This window comes from Ambystoma mexicanum, chromosome 4q, assembly GCF_040938575.1.
Source record: "Ambystoma mexicanum isolate Mex_15411 chromosome 4q, UKY_AmexF1_1, whole genome shotgun sequence".
NCBI classification, from domain to species: domain Eukaryota; kingdom Metazoa; phylum Chordata; class Amphibia; order Caudata; family Ambystomatidae; genus Ambystoma; species Ambystoma mexicanum.
This window is the reverse complement of record NC_090928.1, coordinates 58951329-58974512: the sequence shown is the minus strand read 5'-3', so window position 1 is coordinate 58974512 and position 23184 is coordinate 58951329. Positions and strand designations below refer to the sequence as shown.

At 45.2% G+C, this 23184-nt stretch overlaps 1 protein-coding gene across 7 annotated transcripts in view; it reads left to right on the top strand.

Annotated features, from left to right (window-relative positions):
* The window catches only part of LAMA2 (laminin subunit alpha 2), a 3027572-nt gene that overhangs the window by 2100237 nt on the left and 904151 nt on the right, over positions 1-23184 (top strand). For all 7 annotated transcript variants that reach the window (XM_069607473.1, XM_069607470.1, XM_069607476.1 and 4 more), the window contains one exon: positions 15003-15120. In XM_069607473.1, the coding sequence (XP_069463574.1) occupies positions 15003-15120 (118 nt within the window). The remainder of the gene's footprint in view (positions 1-15002; positions 15121-23184) is intronic.

Sequence of the window (23184 nt, the reverse complement as noted above, 5' to 3'; positions counted from 1 at the left end):
CTCCGGTGTTAAAATATTGCGAAAGAATAAATACGAGTAGTCCTGCTACAAACGGGTGCATGACATCCCGTATAATAAAGGGTTGATGGCGCGGTATGTGACAGTCTTTCATTCAAATGACTCGGAGCATGCACCATAATCTGCAAGCAGGATAATCCCCATGATTTTGAAGTTGCAATGCCACCAGGTCTAGGGTCTGTGCATGTTTCTATACATTCTTGTAGATAATCCGGGATCCTGTACAATTTCTTTTAGGTGAATTTGAAGCACCTGCACCCTGCCACTCTTGCAGGCAGGTGGCGGCCAGGGCCGATGAGTTCCCTGAATTTTGGCGACTCTTTGCAGGATCTGCATCAGCTCCCTGGGCTCCCTCTACCTCGTCTTCACCCTTGTGTCTCCTGGTCGAGGCCACTGTCCAATGAAGACCACCAGGGGGCATGTGAATCCTTCGGCTGCAGATGCCTGGGCATCGTAGAGTACAGCATCTGTATTCCCATAAGCACAGGGGCAGCACCAGCCCTAGGAGCCAAGTCCGGGCCCTTCTCCACCAACGTACCATCCTGTTCTCATCCCACTTCTTCTGTAGTCTTACCTTCTGGTCCTGAAACACAGGGGTAGCACAAGCCCTAGGAGGCGACTCCGGCCCTCCTCCACTAAAGTACCATCCTGTTCTCATCCCACTTCTTCTGTAGTCTTACCTTCTGGTCCCGAAACACAGGGGTAGCACAAGCCCTAGGAGGCGACTCTGGGCCCTCCACCACTAATTTATCATCCTGATCTCATCCCACTTCTTCTGTAGTCATACCTTCTGGTCCCGAAACACAGGGGCAGCACCAGATCTAGGAGCAGATTCTGGGCCTGCCTCCACCAATGTACCATCCTGTTCTCATCCCGCTTCTTCTGTGGTCTTACTTTCCAGTCACGTGGGTACAGGGGCAGCGCCAGCCCTAGGGGCCGATTACGGGCCATCCTCCACCAATGTACCATCCTGTTCTCATCCCGCTTCTTCTGTAGTCTTACTTTCCGGTCACGAAGCACAGGGGCAGCACCAGCCCTAGTGGGCGACTCAGGGCCCTCCTCCACTAAAGTACCATCCTGTTCTCATCCCGCTTCTTCTGTAGTCTTCCTTTCCGGTCGCGAGGCTCTCGCTCATGCAGATGTTATCATTTGAGTGGAATAGGGGCGGCTCTAAGACACCAAAATGATAAAACTTTGGCAGCCCGATGAGAAGGGACATTTTAGGGCTTCTTTGTTTGAATGATTGCACTTGTTATAAAAAGACACGCAAGCATCAAAAGTAGATTTTCCTGTACGGTTGGACACATTCTGGTATGGTACCATAATGGTGAGAGCGCTCAGCCAGAGCGATATAGGGACAAGCGGAGACCAGGGGAGGAGAAATGAGGTAGGTGTGATAAAGCATCCTTCTGCCGTGCCTTCTCAATCAGTCTTTGAGTGCCGAGAGAGGTCAACAGGCATGGACTGACTGCCAGAATTGCATGCCCACCATAATAGAATGCACCTGTCTTTTGGGTGAAAGCGGGCCACTTTTTTGGCCAAAGTAGGCCAGTTTGAGTTACTTCACTGTGCAGCTAGTAGTTTTGACCTGTGTTAAATTGCAGTTTGTTACACATTTGACCAGAAAGCTATCCCTTGGGTACTACTAAAACAGCCTGTCACAAAATGAATGAATTCCCATTTGCATAATACCCATACAGAAGCCAAAACGTTTGCCTTTATTAGTACTTGTTTTTAAAATGAATTAAGTGCAAGGAGCAGATGCAAGAGCACACATCCCCTTTCGCACCGCAACCCATAGACTATGGGCCTCATTACAAGTATGCTGGTCCGGAATTAAGGGTACCCGTAGTAACGTACCAGCTCCCATTCTGGATCGACAGACTACAACTCTGCCTGCTGGGACCTCTACGCCCTGCAGTTCTGAACTGCTAGGCGCATCTAGCCTGGTAGCCACAGTTTACAGGGAAGCACAGGCATCGTTAGCAACGGTGCCGGTGCTTCCGTCTCCCCACTCCCAGAGAGTCCTACTGGACTCAATGGGGATTTACGATTTCTGCCGCCTGAGACCCCGTACCACCAGGACTTGTAATGTTCTGGTGGCACCAAGATCTCAGTGGCGGAAACAGTTGTACCGGTTTTGCGGCAACCCACCGGTAGCACTGGCGGGTTACCGCCAACCTTGTAATGAGGCCCTTAATCCCACGAAATAGCTGAGTGCCACTAAACATTCAGTCCAGTTGTCACATAGTCAATAACGTAGCTGTCCCCTCTGCGCTTGAGCACAGTGCTTGTCTTGGCTTTTATAATTTCTTTGAGCTAGTCATCTCTGCTGGTGATTAAATAGTCACTTAAAATCTAATTACTCTTCTCATGCAATGAAATTCTCTTAATTTTCATGTTTGCACAGAGCAAGGTCTTCCAAAGGGCCTTCCACCCTACAGTGCTTTGAAGCCATAACAATTGCAGTAGAAGCTATACCAACATAAACTAACATAACACTTGCAACTATAGGGCACTTTTTTTTTTGCACCAGTTCGACCGTGGAGATCAGGGTCACCGAACAGGCAGAAGGGCTCAGGTAACCCCTGACGGTGTTCGCACAAGCATTTAGCCGTGTCAATCACACGGGGTCTGGGAGCCAAGGATCACCTTTCCTTTTGATACCCAGTTCCTAAAATTAGTGCGCCCCAACATCCATTCTGTCAGTATACGACGCTCACAGAAGTTGCGCGTTTGTAGCAATCACCGTGCAAAAACCGTTCTCATGCGTTTTTTTTAAGAGACTCACTCGCCATAGTAAGGCGATGTGTAAAATTCTCAACAAATTGTATGCGTTGCAGTAGCCTAGAAAATGCCCTTTTCTTGAATGTCACTCTTCTGTCTGGGAGAACAAAGCCAGACGGTCGTGGTCTTTGTGGCGAAGGAGTGGAAAGCGAACGCCAGTGTTCTTGAGTTGTAATCAGCTGCCATTGTTACCGTCTATCGACCTGATTCCGGAGCGAGCAGCATGACAACGCGCAGTCAGATCCCGATGTAGATACTCATGGACCCCTCACACCAGTTTCGGACTGGAAGAAGAAATGGGCCCGGACACCCAAAAAAGTGTCCCACCCCTCGCCTCAAAAAAAGTGCCCCTCAAACCATCACCCGTGACTCTCGTCAATTCCTGACTTTACAGAAAATGCTACTTATGGAGAGTTCATGTCTGTTGCATGTTATATTATGTGTAAACGCTTGAGAAAGTGATAACATTCCTTTTGTTCTTTTTTTAAAAAAAATCTCATAATCACATAGTTTAACACTTATTTTGCTGAACCAGACTCAAAGCATGCCTACCCGTTGCCACCAGTAATGAAAATAAAGTTGCCTTTAATAAGCAATACAGCCAAATGATGACACCGGAAAGTAGGAAAGTACCTTGCCAGTTGTATTCATGCTCAAATATTACATTACAACACAACTCATAAAATAAAATAACTTTGCATACGTGCAGTTCTGTGACAGGGTCCACTGCTCTGAGGCGCAGGAGTGGCATGGACCAACTACCCCCACTGCAGTTTTGGGACCTGCTGAAAGTCGATGCCCATACAGGGCTCCGCAACCCCAGCAGGCAAGGAGGGTTAGGGTGATGATGGCTGGATAGGAAGGGGAGTGTAGGGGAGTAGGGAAACAAGAATAAGGTTGGGGATGTTAGGGTAAGGTTTTGACCACTGCGCACGCTTCCAGTGAGCTGTTACCGTCTTAGAAACACACGTCCCTGCTTCTGACTCTACACACCTATACAATATCACCATAGCGGTGTACAAAGGCACAGCAACATAATAAACACACATGAAGTAGTGCAGCACTTAGCTTAGGTTAGTTGTCACCAGAGTGTCCCTTGTCTCCTGCAATTTCGTTGTGCCAGGATCTGACGAAGCATCTGTTCAAATGCTGAAAGAGAGTGCTACAATTAGTGCACATATCCAACACTGCCACATGTGACTGTTCACGTGCATGTTCACATGCAGGAGATTTAGGGAGGCCGCACAAGGCTACTAAACATGCACAGTAGGGGCTGCATGTGGCATAGCAAATACAGGCTATTATTTCTATGTATTTATATTTGTATTTTTGCATTTATTTGCAGCACACACAACCCGTAGGTATCTAGGCGCTAGTTTCATTGTGGATTAGCAGGTTATTCAGAACACGCTCGTTTTTTCTGTTTTTGTCTTTTTTTTTTTCTTTGAGCGTGGGTCCGGGATTCGAACCTGTGTTGGCTCAGCATGGTCTTGCTTCCAAGATCCGCACATTGCCACATAGCTATCCTCCCGTATGTATGCAAGTATGTTCATAGGTAGTAACAAAATGACATGCTATTCCCAACTGTGTAAGTTCCAACTTAACTGTAAAGTATTTATCCTTCTATGTGCATTCATATGAAGGCTCTAGCAAGCGAACAAGAAGGTTTTGCACAGTTTCTGGCTTGAATGATGATGCTCTTTCACCCAATCATTTAGCAGTAAGCATGCAACAACCTTCCCAAACAGCGCAGTACTCCCTGCCCCTGTGCAGTGTCCTTCATGGCCGGACCAAAAACCCAATATGCTGGTGTGGGCCAGTTTCTTTGGTCAAAGTGGGACACTTTTCTGGCCAATATGGTCCAGTAACAGTTTAATAATGAGCTACTTCTGAGGATCTACTCCAATCAGTATGTCAACATGACACCATCCATATGCTTTCAAAGTCCAACTGACAACACATAAAACAAGTTCACAAAACCTCAGTGGGGAAAGGGGAAGCCACACAAATAAACTATGCAAAGAATGCCAATGTGCTCCCTCTAACTCTCCCCGGTCATGATTTCTCTTAGAATGTTCAGGGTGAAAGGATTAATATCTTGGAAAAATATGTGTGGCACTAAGGAAAAACAAGAATTGCCCCCTTGCGTAAGGGATTTCTCTCTTAAAATGAAGGACCTAGAGCTGGAAGACACTACGCCTTTCTGCAAGCAAGATCCAGCAATAACAGATTCCTTCTGGGAAGGGTTGCACTTCTGCTCAGCTCAAATTGAGATTCCATCTCCTAGAAAGGAATCCCCAATTAGGAAACTTTGGAAAAAACAGAGAATTTTGCAAAAGCTTAAACACCCACAGGCTTAGAGCTGAAGTTCCATCTCATAGAGCAAAGCTATTTGGCAACTTTCTTCCTTACATTCCGGCTTTCTTTTGAGAATGTTACTTTATTCCCTATGGTGTGATTTAAAAAAAATATATATATTTCCTAAGGCTTAAATTGCTATTATATGATTCCTCATACTATACAATGTCCACTCAAATTATAATCCATGTTTGACTTTTGATAATGCGTACCGTCATTTAGGCACACATCCATTGTATATTCCTCTGCTACAGAAAATTAACGATAGACCATGTTCAAACGGGGACAACGCGTCTAACACAGAAGCAGCTGGAGGAGTATAATGCGCCACACTTCTAATACAGGAAGACCTATGGAATTCACACTGGTGCAGGTGGTTGGTTTCTTACACTGGGAGGCGAGCAAGCAATGTCGGGGGTAGCCAGTCTAGAGCACACACCTGGTGGGATTGACTGCTGAGGTAGTTAGGGCGAGGATTATTGGACACGAGGCTTTAGTTCTTTTATGAATCGCTGGAACCATGATGGGGGCCTGAGTGGCATGCAGGTTATGCCTCAGGGCAAACCTAGAGAAGGTCTGTCTGGCTGTTCTTGCCACAGGTTTGCATCACGAGTCTGGACAGCCTGTGGCTAGTAGTTTGGACCATTGCTGCTGAATCAAAATTCTTTAAATTGCACAATTTGCATTACGTTTTCATTTATCAAAAAATCCCCTAGTACTAACTCAAACAGTCTGTCACAAAAGGAATTAATAGTTATTTGCAAGTGGCCTGGACTAAGCTTGGCCACTTTTTTGCTAGTGCCCCGGCTCGGGCCGAGGCAATTGTATGCCCAGCCCCAGCCCGACCCACCTCCCCCTGTCCCTAAAGTCATGTCATGTGTTGTCGACCGACAATCTATCACCCCACACCCCCCAGCTCCCTCCCCACTTAATTAGTTGCTGCTGGTGGTGACGGTGTCACAGTGTCGACTCGAGCCGACGAGGACTCGGAGAGTGCCTGCCAGCCCAGGCCACTTACTTAGGCAGGGCAGTGATGGTGGACTGTTGGTGCGGTACTAGTGCACAGCACAGGCCCCCGACCGGCCTGGGTATCGGTGTGCACAGTGTGTGGGCCAGCAGCAGTGGCGATGGGCCACTTGCCCAGGAGTAGTGCCACGGGCCACAGTGATGGCACAGTCTGCAGGCAGCCTGACCTGGCTGATCCTAAGCGGCAGCCCCAAAGCAGGCAAGCTGCTTAAATCGAGTAGCACTGGTGGTCGTGGGCAACAGCTCAGTCTGACGTCATTTCTGTCTCCTCCCTGCTAGAGACTGCCTGCTGCTGAGGCTGAGCCTCTGAGAGCAAACTTGAACACTTAGGTGGCACTGGCGAGCAGGCCTTAGTAACTGCAGTGCTGCTGACCTGCTGGTGCCTCTGTGTGTGCGTGCGCCCAAATGAAAATGCCTGGCCAGGCCCAGCCAATCACCCCCACCCCACCCCCACTGACTCGAGAACTCGAGAAACGTTAGTGTGACCTCTCTTCTGCTCCAGGTGCGCAGAGTCTAATTGGCCCGCTGCATTGCTGCTGCTGCCTGCAATTTCCCCGCCCCCCAGGGCACTCGGACAACAAAGATGCTTTCAACTTTGCAAGTGCAACAACAATTTGTTTGTTGGCACCTGCAAAGTTGAAAGCAACTTGCAAATGTACTCTGTCTGTGTGTGTGTGTGCAAACAGTGCAGTGTGCGAGCTGAGGTCAGGGTGTTAGTGTTACAAAACAATTAGGAGAGCGGACTGGCGCCACGCCGTAGGATGCCAGAGCATGGCCCCTCTCCCTCTGCATGATAATTCATCAAAGCTAGGTAATCAACGTGTGAGTGTTATATAGCTTTGATGAATGCTGCCTGTAGCCATCAATCTCCAATCCGCTGCGAGCTGGCTCGCCGCAGTCAGTCGGAGAAAAGTAACTTGCGTTACTTCATGTAACATAAGTTACAAAAATCAATATTGGCAATATTGCACGCAATAAAACCGGCCCAGGGCCGGCTGTTCATAAACCCGGCCCCCAGGCCATCAAAGACGTTCAGCCACGGGCCGAATGACCAATAGCCCAGTCCAATCCTGCCTTGCACTAACAGTTTCATCAGAGAGCAGGAGATACATTTTGGATGAATAGCGCACCAGCGTTCATGGGTCACATTTTCTGTCGAATCGAGCTTTTCCAAGGCAGGCAACACTTAAAACAAATGCAGAGTTCCTTCAATGGATATCACAGAGGAATAAAGTTGGAGTTCACTTTCACACCTTTATTGCTACTTGTCCCATCCCCTTCTCTGCTGTTCGATTTCCTATTCAAAGTCCTCCTCAGTCCCTTATTTCTCCCCACCTTACCCATGGCCGTAATTTTAGTGGGGGACAAAAGTGATTGTCCCACTCAACGTTTGTGGCACACCATTTTGTCCCCCTCGTTTGGCAGACACCCACATGAGCACACAATAAACATATCTAAACGGATGTACCTTATAACAGTTGTGACTTTATTTCCTGTCTCACGTCACCTCTGTAACTGTGGTCATATGACCAGGGTAATGCTACACGTAGTCTGGCATCACGTGCTGTCTGTGATGTGACGCTACATGTCCCCCCAAAATGATAATGTCCTACCCCATTTCTTCTATCCATATCCTTGGTCGTTTTATGGTCCGTTAGGGTCTTCCTTTTATTCCTGGATGCTCTTTTCCTTGTTCTCCTCCCGGGTCAACGTCCCTCTTGACTTAGGACTCTTCCTCATCTGCTATGTATCCCGACTCTTCCTGTCTTTCTTTCTCAGATTCACTTCTTTCTCTCTTCCTCCAGTGGTTCATTCTTCACTTTCCTGAAGGAGGCATTGCGTGTCACTCGATTTTCAGCCCAAGTAGCTGTGATCATGTATCCCTTTCTACTTGCGATGACCGTTGGTCATGGGTCAAACCGTGGTATGCCTTTGTGCGTGACTGTTTGTTTTACTATGACACTGTCTCCTGGCTGAAGGTGCAAGTCACGGGGCCTGCGATTGTGGTGTGCGTACACCTTCATTTTCTCTTTCGCTTCCTCATCCTTGATTCTGGCATCACGATCACTGTAGAGCTATGCAGGTTTGCTAGAGAGGGATACGTGAAAATGCTTGCACACCCACACGACTGCAAGGCTTTCTTTCTAAGCCTGTGAGTAGTGTTGTTCAGCATCTATCAAGCTCTTGCTGGTGTATGATACGATCTTTCTCAGGACATGGTCACTTCTGGAGATTTTGACCAGGATGCCGCCTAGCTCTACCAGGCTTGCATCCACTGTCACTTTGGTGTGCAGGTTGGGGTCAAAGTATGGCATGCATACTGTCGCTGTGATTTCTCTCCTGATCCTGCCAAAGGCTCCCGGATGTGAAGGTATCCCTGTAAACTTGTCTTTTTTTGTCAAAGTCCAAAGTCAGGTGCTAGTAGAGGCCAAGTCAGGGAGATATCGCGCACAGTAGCTCACTAGCCCTAGAAATGAGCAGACCTGTGCCCCATTCGAAGGGTGTGGGTCCTCGGTCAGGGCTTTCATCTTGTGTGGGTCTGATTCTATACCCCATTCAGAAAATATATGGCCAAATTATTGTTGGGTGGATATGTTGAACGCACACTACTCTTTGTTGAGCATTAGTGTATGCAAAGCGCTAGATGAAGCCAATCTAAGTAGGGTGGCATCATGGGATTCTTGCGATTTATCAAACATAAACATGTGGTCACTATGGTTAATACAATGCAGTATGTGGCATATCACCTTTCTGACCTCTTGGAATATCTCTGCGGCTGAAGATATGCCAAAGTTCGGTCTCTTATATCGGAACAACCCCAGATGTGTTGTACATTTTATAATGTACCTTGATACTTCACTCAGCTCAACCTGGTGGTATACTTTGTTTAGGTTTGTTTGTTTATTTATTTATTTGTAGGGTGCACCAAACCCTTAGGTAGCTGGGCGCACAACATGACAGGAATACTTAAAGCTTAGTTACAGGTATATACAGTTACGGTGAAGAAACACAGTTATAATTCAAATGCTGACATGTACAGGTAGAAGGCAAGACGCAAAAACATAGATCTGAGGTCCTTGGTCTAGTGGCCGTTAAGGCGTAGCCAGGTGTGGGTGTTATGTCTGAAACTGTAGTAAGACTGATCTCTTCTGAGGTCCACTGGTAGTGCATTCCATTGTTGGGCTGCTTTTACACGGACGCTGTTACCTCCTGTTTTTTTCTAGTCTAAATCTGGGTATTTGGAGGCAGTAGGAGTTGGCTATCCTAGTTGGTCGTTCAGTAGATTTTCTCATTATTCTTTCCTTTAGGTAAGGAGGGGCTGCGTTGTTAAGGCATTTGAAGGTTAGTGAAACAGTTTTAAGGAGGATCGTATCGCTAATTTTCAACCAATTGTGGTTTCTCCTGGCATTAGATATATGCTCTATAGTGGGGAGGTTCAGGGCCGTTCTAAGCAAATTATTTTGCAATGTTTGTAATTTGTTAATAATGTATTTATTGGCACCTAAATAGATTGAGTCTGGAAAGGACTCTTGCACAATTTAACAGGTGCATCATGTCAGTGATGCGTGGAGACTAGTGATGTTCCCTCAGTATAGCTTGGGTAGGGACTTGCATGTTTATGCAGAGCCCTATTTGACTTTTCTGGAACCAGTAAAACAGATATCCTAGTCTTTGGGAAGCCTGCTCCTTGCTTCCCCCACACTCTTTGGCCAGACTCCTTGGATCCCATCCCCTCAACCACTCGTGAGGCAAAAGAACTGGGGATAATCTTTGACTCCTCTCTCTCTCTTTTGCTCCCCACATCACAGACCTTGCCAAGAAGCCAACTTTCAGCTCCACCTTTTCCGGGGCATTTTACCTTTCCTCGCCTTCCCCCAGAAGCCCAAAATCTTCACAGCCCTGGTTCTCTTCAAGCTTGACTACTGCAACAACCTCTTCCTCAATCTGCCTCTTTCCTCTCTTCGCACCTTCAACTAATCCAGAATAGGACTGCAAGACTTATCCTTGGCCTCGAGCCCAGGGACCACATCTCTCAAGCCCCACAATCTCTCCACTGGCTCCTGGCAATGGCAAGGATCAAATTCAAGACCCTATGCATCATCTACAAGGATGTCTGGAGCCTGGGACCTCTTTAAATCTAGCTTTCCCTCCCTAAATACCTCCCGACCAGAGTCCTTCAGTCTTCTGGCTCCAACTCTCTGCAGCTCAAATGTTTCTACAAGCAAAGAAAGGGAGGTAGATCCCTTTCCTCAGCTGGCTCCTCCCTCTGGAACAGCCTCCCTCTCTGCCTCAGAGTTGAACCGGATCTTCTAAAGTTCCAGAAACTTCTCAAAACTTTCCCTTTCTCCTCTTCCTTCCCTCTCCGCCTCCTGTGCTAGCTCTCCCTCTGCCGCAGCGATAGGGGCCTTGTCCCTTCAGAGTCATACAGGGGCCAGACCAACCCCTACCAGTCCCCCCGGCATCCTTTGTCCGCACTTGCACTCTGGCTCGCTTTCCTGGAGTCCAACTTGGTCCTCCCTGTCCACTGCACTCATCCTCCCTTTCTCCCTTTCCCCCTTTTCCCCTGGCCCTTGCCACCTTGGCCAGCCCAGCGCTTCCCTGCTCCCCCTTCCCTGGGAGCACCCCACTCCTGCACTTCTCCCTCTACTCCCTCCCTCTTGCACTTACCACCTTTTTAGACACTTGCATGGTAGGATTGTCACAAGAACAAATATAACCGTTTTTGTTGCTCTACTTTCGTGATTGCCATGACTGCCTTTCCCTGGCCACCTGGGAGGAGGATCTGTTGGGAAAGAAGTGAGGACGCCCTCAGATTCCTCACAACACATCTACACCGATGTACCTTATAACACGTTCTGACTTTAATTCCCAACTCACGTGACCTCATTAACTGTGGTCACATGACCACGGTAATGCTACACATGGACCCGGCATCACGTATTGTCTGTGATGCGACGCTACACCCCCGTCCCCCAGGTACCGTTACTCAAACACTTGCAAATATCAGTATTGCGCTTGAAACATTCTCTCCTCTCGTCACCATCAGTAACTGTTGGCACCTGATGCTGCGGTAAGCTGCTTTCCTGTTACCTAATGTACAGCTTTTGTAATGTGGTACAGCATCTTAGTGAAATCACTCAGCATGCTGTAATGAACACATAAATACAATGGCCTCTGTATGCATGCACGAGCATGAGGAAGTTGGTGTGAAGCCTACGGATTCTTGCCAACAGTTAGAGAGCAAGTCACAGTGTTGCATTAACTAACTGCGTGCTCTAATGCAGTTGAAGGTAGAATGCGCTATCTGGCATGAATAGGAGCAGAGGCGTTGCTAGGGTGGGGCTGAGGAGGCTATAGCCCCGGGTCTTTTGGTTGTAGTCCCAGGTGGAAGCTCAAGGGCTACAACCAAAAGACTAGCTAGCCCTGAGTCCCCACAGTCCCAACATTAGCGTAGCCCCAGATCTTTTCAATACTTGGCAACACCCTTGGATAGGAGTGTAGGTTCTGCGTGAACACAAAACTCCTCTCTGTCGCGATACCACTTCACCCATCCTCCTCTTCCTAACTCTTCATATTACAATGCCCGTGGCCCGGAGTAGTAGCACCTAGCGTAACAGCAAGAATCAACGCATTGCCACTTTTCTCACAGCGGTTTCTTCATATTGTCAGTACTTTGACAAGGAAGAGGGACAAAGCAAGAGATTGCATGGCAGATCTCTTCAGCGCACGATCACATCAGGCACAGAGGTAGATGTTTGCCGCCAAAGGTGTTGCTTGAACTCCTGTAGTCTTGCATCCTTACTATGTAGTCCCTCTCAGCTTGATGGAAGGCTTTTACATGCCTTGGGGTGTCAGGAATGGTATTTCCCACGGGGCCCCCCTCATTATGTGTGATGGCACTTTCCAGTATAGCAGCAGCAATGATGAACACAACTTTTGATTGACGTATGGCATCTCGAATGCTGCATGCTACGTTCCTTTTTCCTGACATGAGTGGCTATGCAAATCTACTCCCCAACTCCTTTGGCCAAATAGCAAGACACATTTGCTGTAGCGTTTTTGCTCCCTCAAAGTTTTAAGATGGACTGCCACAAGCTACAGAGTGAGACACGCCCCCATTTCTGCATGAAGATCCAACACTGTGTTCAAGTGGCCAGTCCGAGGCACCAGCAGAGCAGGTTAGGCGACGTTAGTTGCCAATCTCAGCACGGTATGGTTTACTGGGAGTTGGGTATGGTGAAATAGGTATGAAATCATTGACAGCTGAGCAGGGACTTTCCTGTGAAGGACCTGGGGTGTTTTTCCCCCATCTTTCTAAATAACCAGACTAATGACAGTCGGGAGGAATGATGCCAACTTTCACTCCAGCGATGGATTAGATCCTAACGGATCCTGCTCTGGTGCTGGTGTTTGTTTCGGGGTGCGGGGTAATCGTTAGAGACCGGGCGTAGTTGAGGAGGAGGCTCAGCACATGGGCTTCATACACATGAACAGCTGATCTTCGTGGTTTCTCCGCTGCCCCCTGGAGTCATCGATAATGTATTGCAATCTTTAATGAAGTGCTGGGCTGGCATACGATTCTATGTACATTGGATGAAGATGCACGTCACTACATTAGCACTTCTGGGGGCTACAGCAGCATCACTTCCTACACAGGGCAGGGCGGCTTCTAGGAGGAACTTGCTCAGAAGTGCAGGAGACAGAGGAGGGGAGCATTACCGGTAGGGTAATGCCCCTGGGGCCACAGTTAGAAGCCCGAGCTAAGCAAGTGCTTTAATGTAGCCCTGGGCGCATTAACCTTAGCAGTAATATCCCCCCGCCCCCCCCGCACGTCGTACCAAAGTACTAATAGCCTTTTTTCTCGAGTTGAGAAATGGCGTTGAAACTGTTTCTGAACTCGAGAAATAAAAGGCTGCCAGGCATCGGGTGAAGAGACTACATGTCGTCCCTTCTCCCAAGGCAAGCGGCGGACAGATGTATGGTCCAAGGCAAGGCGAATTAGAAGCTATGGACACAGAAACCTCTAGCAAAGCACTGCTACTAGATAACTGCAGCAAAGGGCTGACAACTACAGGTATGTAACAGGGCGTGGAGAGTGCAGAGACATGGCTTGAGTGGCAGCGGCTGGAGGCTGCAGGGAACCCGCACCTGGGACTGTGACAGGACAATCAAAAATTGCAAGTAGAATGTTATCCCATCTACTGATTGAATCTATTCATCGCTTTCAGTGTTTGGTTTGGGAAAAGACACACAGTCCAACTTTTGATTACATTTCTCACCTCTGCCAGGGATGGAGGCATCGTGTTGTACAGGTATACACTGTTTGGGTGTTATCCGATTGGTTGGGCATAGCGTCTGTGAGTCAATCCAAGCACTTGGTCTGCAAGTGCGGGTGCCCCCGCCTGCCTTTAGAGCAGGAAGGTTGCTGGGTTCAGCTGAGAGCTATTAACTGGTGGGGCGGTCCCTGCATGCTTGTGCATGCTCCCAGACATTGCGCTGCACAGAGGCATAGACCGCTGTGCTGTCTGGTGCAGAGAGACCCCTCACAGGCCGTCTGCAGAGACTGAAAAGTTGGTGAGGGCTACTGACTCCCCAGAGTGCGCCAAGTATGGGGACTCTTGGAAAGGGGTTTGCATGGGGACAGGATGAAGCAGGCACTGTACCTTACGGGAGGAAGTGCAAAAAGGTACTCTCCGACTGAGAGTGGGAATCTGCAGCAGAACAAGCTTGGGTTGTATTGTATTGTATTTATTTCTATAGCACGCCTAGCCCTCCGGCATCGGGGCACATTTCTTGGATTTACATATTTACAGTTACAAGTAGAGTAATTGCACATTTACAAGAGAATATTCACATAGGGAGTTACATATATACAGATACAGGCAACATATTTGCACATTACAGGAGAATATGAACATATGCTTTGATGTTCACATGATGGGAAGTACAATGCATACAAAGCGGAGTAGCTGGGTAAAAACACAGGCATTTGGGTGTGTGGCCTAAGTAGAGCAGGAGGCTGCGGCGAAGCCTAAGGTTAGTTTTCGTTCAGGATGAGCCAGGCTTTGGCCTCATTACGGAATTTATGGAAGGACGGTTCTTGTCTGATATTGGGGGCTAGGGTGTTCCAGGTTTTAGCTGCAAGGGGAGTGTGAGTATCTCGTCTGTCTGATGTGTTAAGTTTGAATTTGTCACATAGGTATTTTGGTGCTTGATTGTGCATGCATTTGTATATGAGAGAAAGAGTCTTCAATTTGATTCTTTGGTTAATTGAGAACCACCAAATACTACGTCTCATCTTTGATATGTGTCGTTTTCTCTGGAGGTTGGTTGCTGCTCTAAGGGCGTTGTTTTGATAAATCTGCAGTCTACATACATTATGCTGACTGGTGCCTAGGTATAAAGCATTACAGTAGTTTAACTTGGCTAGTATGAGTGCCCTAGCCAAGGTGATGCAGTTGTCAGATGTCAGGAATGGTCTGCAAGCGTTAATGAGCTTAGATGTGTAAGCAGTGGTGGATGGTTGATTAAAATAAATAACGCCCGCTTCCTAAAGCACTTGCCCAGTTCTTAAATGTGTACATGGAGCATAAGTACAATGCACCTGATTCAGAAAAGTAAATATAATACACATTACTGGAATTTCTCTGAGCCTTTTTAAAGTGGCCCTCCTTATGTAGAACTTTCGTTCACTTGTTTTATTGTCTTTAGACTGCAAATAAAATGTGTCTTGTGGGTCATGCCTATCCATAGAATGATTTAGACCAGGGTGGGATTAAGTCGGTGAAAAAGGTGTTTCTTTCTTTTTCCAGAGTCTCTGAGATCTTAATGGAAGTGGCGGTTGAAGGACCTGTGTCCACAATGAGTCCTGAAGCTCATTTGGTAGAGAAGTGTGACTGTCCACCAGGATATTCTGGATTGTCCTGTGAGGTAAGGTGCCAGCATGGTAGCCCACTGAGCCTATGAGTCACAGTATGAATATGGAGAATGTTTCTGCTGTTGATTTATTCAGCATAAGAGTGCTCTGTCCCTCTCACCTTTCATGGATTCATGAAATGGTGGAGCATAATCACATTAAAAGCATGGAGTCCCACATCTGCTATTGCAGCAGTCCAAGTCAATAAACTGCCATCAATTCTGTGTGGTGTAAGCCAATTCAATCTGCTGCAACCTGGAGCTGTGGACATGTCATCTCCCAATGGACAAACACCTTCATGCACAACAAACATATTCCCATATATAACGTGTTGCAGTTTACCTATTTGTACCTGCCTATTTGGTGTAGCCCCCGCCAGTACCGTGAGGAGAGACTTTCCCATTTTGTGCACCCATCCTAATGTTGCATCTTACCTATTTGTAGCTGCCTATATGGTGTAGCCCCCGTACCATGAGGAGAGTCTTTCCCATTTTGTGAACCCATCCTAATGTTGCATCTTACCTATTTGTACCAGCCTATTTGGTGTAGCCCCCGTACCATGAGGTGAGGCTTTCCCAGTTTGTCCACCCATCCTAATGTTGCATCTTACCTATTTGTACCATATTTGATGTGCCCCTGTACCATGGTGTGTGGCTCTGCCAAAGCATGCTTCTTTAACTTGGACAATTTGTGTTTAATGTAAGTAGCGCCATGATACCTCAGGGTCTTGGATGCTGCTAAAAATGCTAAAATAAATAATAAATAAATAGCATTATTGCAATTTCCGCTCTGACCGGCACTTCTCCCCACCTCCTCCACTCCCTTATGCTTCTTGTTAGTACACTTGCATGCACGATCCAATTGTCTCAAAGCCTAGTTGGGCTGTTTTTGTTATTCCTCATCCCTGTGCCACCTCCCCCCTTGTCTTGTTGCGCCTTGAAACACCAGTTGCTGTGTAGGCACATTATAAATACCCAATAAATAAAATAAATAAATCACCATTGCATAGTTCCCTTCCAAATACAAGGTATGATGATGATTCAGTAGCTTGATGGTCCCAAACGTTTAATGTGGATGAGTCCAAGGTCCTTCTATTGTATATGTTGTTACATCGCATTTTTAGAAGTTTATTTTTAGGGGTCCTGAATTTGGCAAGGTTGGGCCTTGACGCACACCCCAAGCAAGTTTTGAGAAAATATAAAAGTGAACTTTCTGACAACTGAAGGACGCAAAACGTTTTTTCTATTTATATGCAGGCAAAATGGTTGACCTTATCCTCTGAGAAAAACACAGTTCTATTCGATGGATTTGCGTGGCCCCTTAAAATGTTTATGAATACTTGTACACCTATACTCAAGGTCCTAAAGGCGAGGGCTTGCACCTTCAGAGCTGTAGGCATTATTTACTTTTACAAAATGGCCCTCCCTATTTCTAACATACTAAGGGAGGGCCCTTAAAAAGTAAACCATGGACTTCAGCTGGCTGATAATATTTCACCCAGATCCTTGGCAATAGATTAATTGCTTTGAATGTGGTCATGTGAATGTTGTATGAATACTTGCGAAACTTTATTTTGGATAATGTATAGGAGAGCAGAACCTTCCACTACAAGGGGAAAGCTTTTTAAGAATCCTGCCCCCTTCCATGCAGGATCTTAAATATAATTATACAAGAATTGCTCAATCTTTGTGTTGAGATTTCACTCGAACTCGTAGAGAACATATTTTTTCTAGTTCAATATTCTTGAGAAAATGTTTATTAAAATAAGATGTTGTGTACCCCGCAGTGGGGGGCAGGCTCCCAGTTGGCTGTGGAAATGTTATCTTTTTTCGGATGGAAACAGGATGATGCCAAATAGTGGGATGGACAAAATCAAAAGCACATGCAAATACCAATGGAGCATTTGATTGACACCAGGGGCCCCTTTATGTATACCTCCAAGTCCTCAGGGGTGAGCGAACTTAATCTTACCCAGTAATTGGTTACGAATAGTATTCGCTGGCATGAGCTGGCCCTGAGGAAGGATATGAATCCGAAATGCATAGGCCAAATGTAGCTCATCTGGCACATCTGCCTACACAGTAATTCTTAACTGTGGGACTCTTATGGGAAAATAAACAAGCATACTTTGAAAAAACAGTTGAGACTGAGACAACTTATTGAGCAAGAATATATATTATTTCCATGAGAAACTATACAAAGAGAATTATACCACAGCTGGGGTATTTGGGAGTGCAGCCCACACCGCTGGCTTCACGGCCAAGGTCTCTTTTTTTTGCTAACTTAATCTTGGCCCAGAATTTAAAATAAATTAATGCTGGACATACATCCTTCTCGTCCCTGTGTATGCAGCTTCTATGCCCTCCTATGCCAGTGACAGTTCTGTGTACATATGTGAAAAGAGGTTGCTGGTCTCAGCCTTCTTGTGCTGTGGCAGTGTTCAGCTACCTATTAGGATGGCCCCATTACAAAAGGCAATAAACCAATTTTACAGGACGTTTTTCCTGGGTTAACCCAAGAGCCTCACCAAGAGCACTCCACTAGGCTTGTAGCAGTCACATTGTGATCAACATGCACAATGGTGTGCAGTGCTTTCTCGTGAGCAGACAGCTCGTCAGATCCATCTATCCCCCTTAGGGTATCAACAGTCAGCTAATCAGACAAAGGCCCGCAATATATGGAGACAGTTTCAGAAATCCCTCCAAGAATCTCTGCTAGAAAATGACAGCAACTTCTCCTTTTACAAAGCATTACGAAGGCACCTCTTTCTAAAGCTATACACCAAAACCATTAAAATCCATTGGAAGGTGGTAGGCTAGGGCATGCTTTCATCTTACGACTGATTCTTCAGGTCTGGAAATGCCATCCACATACAGACGGATTCAGAATAGTTTTCTCGTCCAGTGTCTAGCATCGTGTGTCTCTGCACTGACCAGCAGCGTCAGCAGTGCTCTATGTGCTGGGTGTCATGTCCTCATTACATATATGGAGCCATATGAGCCCTCTGACCTCAGTTGTTATTATTTTGTTTGTGCTGCACCAAACAATTGATTATTTTTTCAGGTACAGCCACTTTTTGTTTTTTATTAAAAGTTTCAAGTCACCCCATAAGTTTAAAGTCAAGCCCTGAAAAGACTGTGGGAAAGAAATATCAGTCTCTGACTCTCATAAGCACCTTGTGTGGTGGACTGATTCAACTCTAAAATGTTGTGCAGTAGCTGTTGCAAACTATGGACTTGTAGCTTGGACATAGATACAAGAATGTTTTGTGGGGTTGACGTGATTAAAATTCTTTTAAAGATTTGGGTTCAGGAATTCTATTTCTTTTCAGAAGGCTGGCATAGTAATACCTTGTTACCTCACTTTTCTCTAGATGTCAGATCCACCCACTCAATAACCCAGTTCAATATGTACTTTAAGGACTACATTTCACTTACTTTATTGACTAGTCTAGACACCAATCACAGAGGCTTTTCAGTCCACATTTCATTTTGAACGCCTAAGGTCTCTAGAGATTCCATATTGTAGGCAAAAGCTGTTTTAAGGTGAAACAACACAGGATTTCAATGTTAGTTGTCAAACACACAGCACATACACCCTGTACTTAATTTCCTCTTTCAGTGACATTGCTTATATGCAGGGTTCTGCCAATATACCTTTTAATTACTAACTGGGAGCCAATTTATTCTTGGGACATGGGTTTAGTCTGTCCACCTGCACCCAAATCCTACTCTGGCAATCTGGATCCATCCTGGGAAAAGCCTTTGCATTCAGTTCCCTCTGGAAAAGGGGTTCTTAAGGATAAGTTCCATAGCTACTTCCACTTGGAACACCAATTTGCTTTTCGCCTGTCAACCCTATCCTTTACTGCTTTCCTAAAAACCCTCTCTGCTCTTCTTATGCATTTGAGTTTTAATAATTGACAAACTCCACCCATGCAGTATCATTTGATGTGACAGTTGTGGATTAGACACAGTCTGTGATAGGTTATTTTCACTCCCACCAACAATAATCCCCCTCTTTGCTTCAATTAGCCTATTGAATTTTCTATGTCACAGTGGGATGTGTTAGCTATAAGGTAGCCCTCTCTTTAGGAATCCGATATTAAAATTGGATTTCAACATGTCTTTCCCTTAAAATTCCTGGTAGGGATTGATGCCATTAATAAGATGTATCTATTCATATTGGCAAGAATATTCTGAATTTCGGAGACATCTTTCATCTTTTGAGACTGCAAGCATAATCTAATTAATAAATTAAGTGAATGTCTTAATATTTTGTTCATATGTATATGCATTTGATTCCCCCTCATTAGCAGAATTCAAATCTAACTTCGGTTTTCAAATTGGGCTACAGGTTAGAAGACTAGAACCGAAAATGTATTTTTTTTTGTGACTTTTGAAATGCATTTCTTGGTGCACATTTTTACTGTCCAATACTGCTTAAAATAGGTGTGTGTATGCATGTGTGTGTATGTGTCTGTGTGTTCAACGTTTGTTGCTGCAATTGGATTAGCTGATACAAGATATTCTATAGGATCATTTTAATGGGCTGCTTTAGTGGAACAGATAGCTCTGCTAAGGTCAGAGGTCATGATCTGTTCGAGATCACTGCTATTAACCATGCACCTTACTGATCCACCAGACCCTGAACGTTTTGACTTTCCTATCCTCTTAAAAAGATAGGACCACAAACTCCTCTGTTTGGAATGCATTTTGATTTTTCTTTTGTATCTTACACACAAGCGTTGTTGTAGGTAAACACAGATGTGTCCATTACCCCTTTAATGTGTGCGTCACAGTGATGTATACTGGGGCTTGCACATTCCTTGTCCCCTTGGGGCTGAATATTGCATAAACTTACGGTATTGGTGAACCAAAGTTCACAGCTTTGCATTCACAGAACATAATAGTTACACAAGAAATATTGTTATCAATGCAAGAGAAATGCCCCATATACTTTGTCCTGATTGATTGTTTCCCTTAAATATTAAATGGGTCTGTTTTTTAAATATACAACACCTCCAAGTGATTTACAATTCACACTCTGTACATCAATTCCTTGCAGAACACTACAATATAAGGGCACAGTTAACACATTCCCATGCAAAATAGCTGTATAAATACATAACTTATTTTGCAATAGCTAATTATTATTTTTTTAAATACTACATTTGCACTTGTTATGAGATTAATATCAACTGCATGCTATTTCAGTCTAAAGCCATTGTGAATTCACATTGTTTAATGGAAAGCCTTACATTCAATCAGATAATTGCTTACAGAAAGCATATTTCTGTCACTGTACCACCTAGAGCTTGGTGCTGCAGGCATCTACAGCCAGGACTCACACAACAGATTTCCCGGTCATCACTCAAGATAGTCAAAAATCAGTCTGTGTGGGGGCACGATGATTTTGCATTTGGCAACTTGGTATAGTGGGGAACAAATATCACTTGTATGTTGGCACTTTACTTATATACATTATCGGAATTTGCTATCAAGATGGTAAGACCTCTCCCTCAAACATTCATGGTCCTTTCCATCAGATGGTATGGATGGAAAGGAGACACCCAAGCAGATCTTTAAGGTAGAGCTGCACTCTACAGATTGCTTGTGAGGTCCATGACTTCAGGGGATGTAATAAGGCGATGCTCTGGGATCAGGACATTAGAGTTTGCACAAGATGTCCATGCATTCCCTTCAACCTTTTTTGATCATGCAGCATTTAATGGCCTTGATATATTAAAGGCCTTTAGTGCTACTGCAAAATATCATAGGTTATGTGTCTCCTCCACCTCAACAATTACTTCCCCTGGCAGGAGTTGCTTTCAACTATATATTACCTCCGAGAGTGAGGAATTCATGTCAAGGACAGCAACTGCCACAACAACTATTTGTATCCATCTAGGGGTAAGGGAGTCAGCTAGGGGAAGACATCCGCCTCAGGATCATCACCTGCCCTGACAGCAAATCCAATGTATCATTGCTACTGCAGAGAATGTGTAAATCATGTCCTCTGCAATACCTCCCTAGTGCTAAAAATGTGACCTGCACATTCTGAATATATTTTCATGTGTTTAGCAGGACAGGAAATGCACGCAGCAATATAGAGGATAAGTCAGACTTTATCTCTCATTCTTCTCCTGTGGGGAAAAGAATTACATTGTTTGGCAAGGAATGGGAAGAGGTAACATAAGAATGCTTGGTCCTCCAGATCATATCTGTGGAGGAGCAGGTGGACGCATTGTCCCTAGCTCCCGCCCTAACACCACCGTCATACTGGAACAGTAGGAGAAGCGCTATATGTGGGACCCCATGTATTATGCCTGTAACGCATCAAGTGTATGAGAGGGTGGTCGGTCAAAAGACCGGAAAAAAAATCTCGAAATACAATAATCTCGAATCCAAAATCCCGAAAAAAAAAAAGTCGAATTTTTTATTTATTTAATTATATGCTTTTTTGGGGTCAGGTAAGTAAAAAAATGGGTTAAAATAAAAAAAAAATAGAAAAAAGGGGGGTTGGGGGGGAACCCCCCCATTTCGAACAAAAAACGTCATTAAAAAAAAATTCGACTTTTTTTTTTTCGAGATTTTGGATTCGAGATTATTGTATTCGGGATTTTTGTTTTCGGTTTTATGACTATAAACCGTATGAGAGACGATATGGACTCAGGCAACCATACTGAATGAACCTTCACACTGAAAGAGTGGAAGGATGTCAGCACACACCATTGGACATCTGGTGAGGGCAGAGAGATGTCATGAATAAGATATACGAGGCCATACATAAACAATATGAAAATACTTAGGAGTGACGATGTAACTGAAGTGACAAGAGAAACATGTACAAAATGATAATGTAATCATACATGGAAAGACGATAAAGTAACTTGCTGATCAATAAGTGCAAATACGCAGTAATGCAAGGTAGCTGAGACATATAGAAGCTTGCTACAGCAGAAAATGTAATGAGACTAAGGCAGCCATGATAAAAAGATGGCCATCGTCTTGTTTTAAGACTTAATCCGGCTACCTCAGAAACAGACCAGGGCTGCAGAGTCAGGAGATGTTGGAGAAATAGCTTTGTGTGCAAAATAAAGGGGAGTCTATGTTGGCCAGGGCCAAGGGTGCTATTTTAAGGAATAATTGCAAGGCACAAAGGGAGGCAGACAGATAAAGCCATGTACGTAAGACATATTTCTCCTAGATTAAAGAAGAAAACATCTGCAAGTGCCAAGTATTGGACAATTAATAATGAATAAGGTCTATACAAGATGGAGTGAGCAGGTTTCTAGAGGCCAAGAGGAGCAAGAGCACCAGTATAATTAAATCAAATAGCAGTAAATAGGAGGTCGATCTGGACAAATTTGCCGTCTCCTCACACGTGATGCAGAAGGCAAAAACCAGGGCTTATCATTAAGCTTTGGATGAAGATAATAATGTGCTAGCACTCCCTCAAATGTCCTAGAACAGAGAGCAGGCTAATAGGTCAACTACAGATGGGGAAACGCTGGCTTATGATTGGACTGATAAAAGTTGATGGACTAATTGGGAAAGTGGGGAGTAATCTGACGTGACTCGAGCACCTGGTTTTCATTTTGCTGTAAGTGCTGCTAGCGAGCCGAATGTCCAATGTTGGGTGAGCGTGCCATCCCGATCAAAGGGTCTATGGGGAAACGTGCTATACAATGTTGCATAGACCAATCCACAGCCATTTTGATTGCTATAATCAGGATATGTATTTAGAGGTAATTCAAGGCCTTCCCTAGAGATAAGGGGCAGCCAATAAAGTACTAACCCATATATATACCATAGGTACATATGCTCCCCTAACCAATCCTTCCCTTCAATGGGTTTATAGTTTGCCACATAGGATAACGTAATAGATTATACAGGGGTTATATACCCCAGTATGCGTAATGGAGTTTGTGTGTGAGTGTGCGAGCATCAGTCTGTTGTTTGTCAGTTCGCCCTACTTTATTGAACTGAGAATAGAGTTTTCGGAGTCTGTCCGGTTATTTGGTCTGAGATCTTTATTGGTAATTCCATCTAGCTCAATAGACGCTTCAAGGTGCT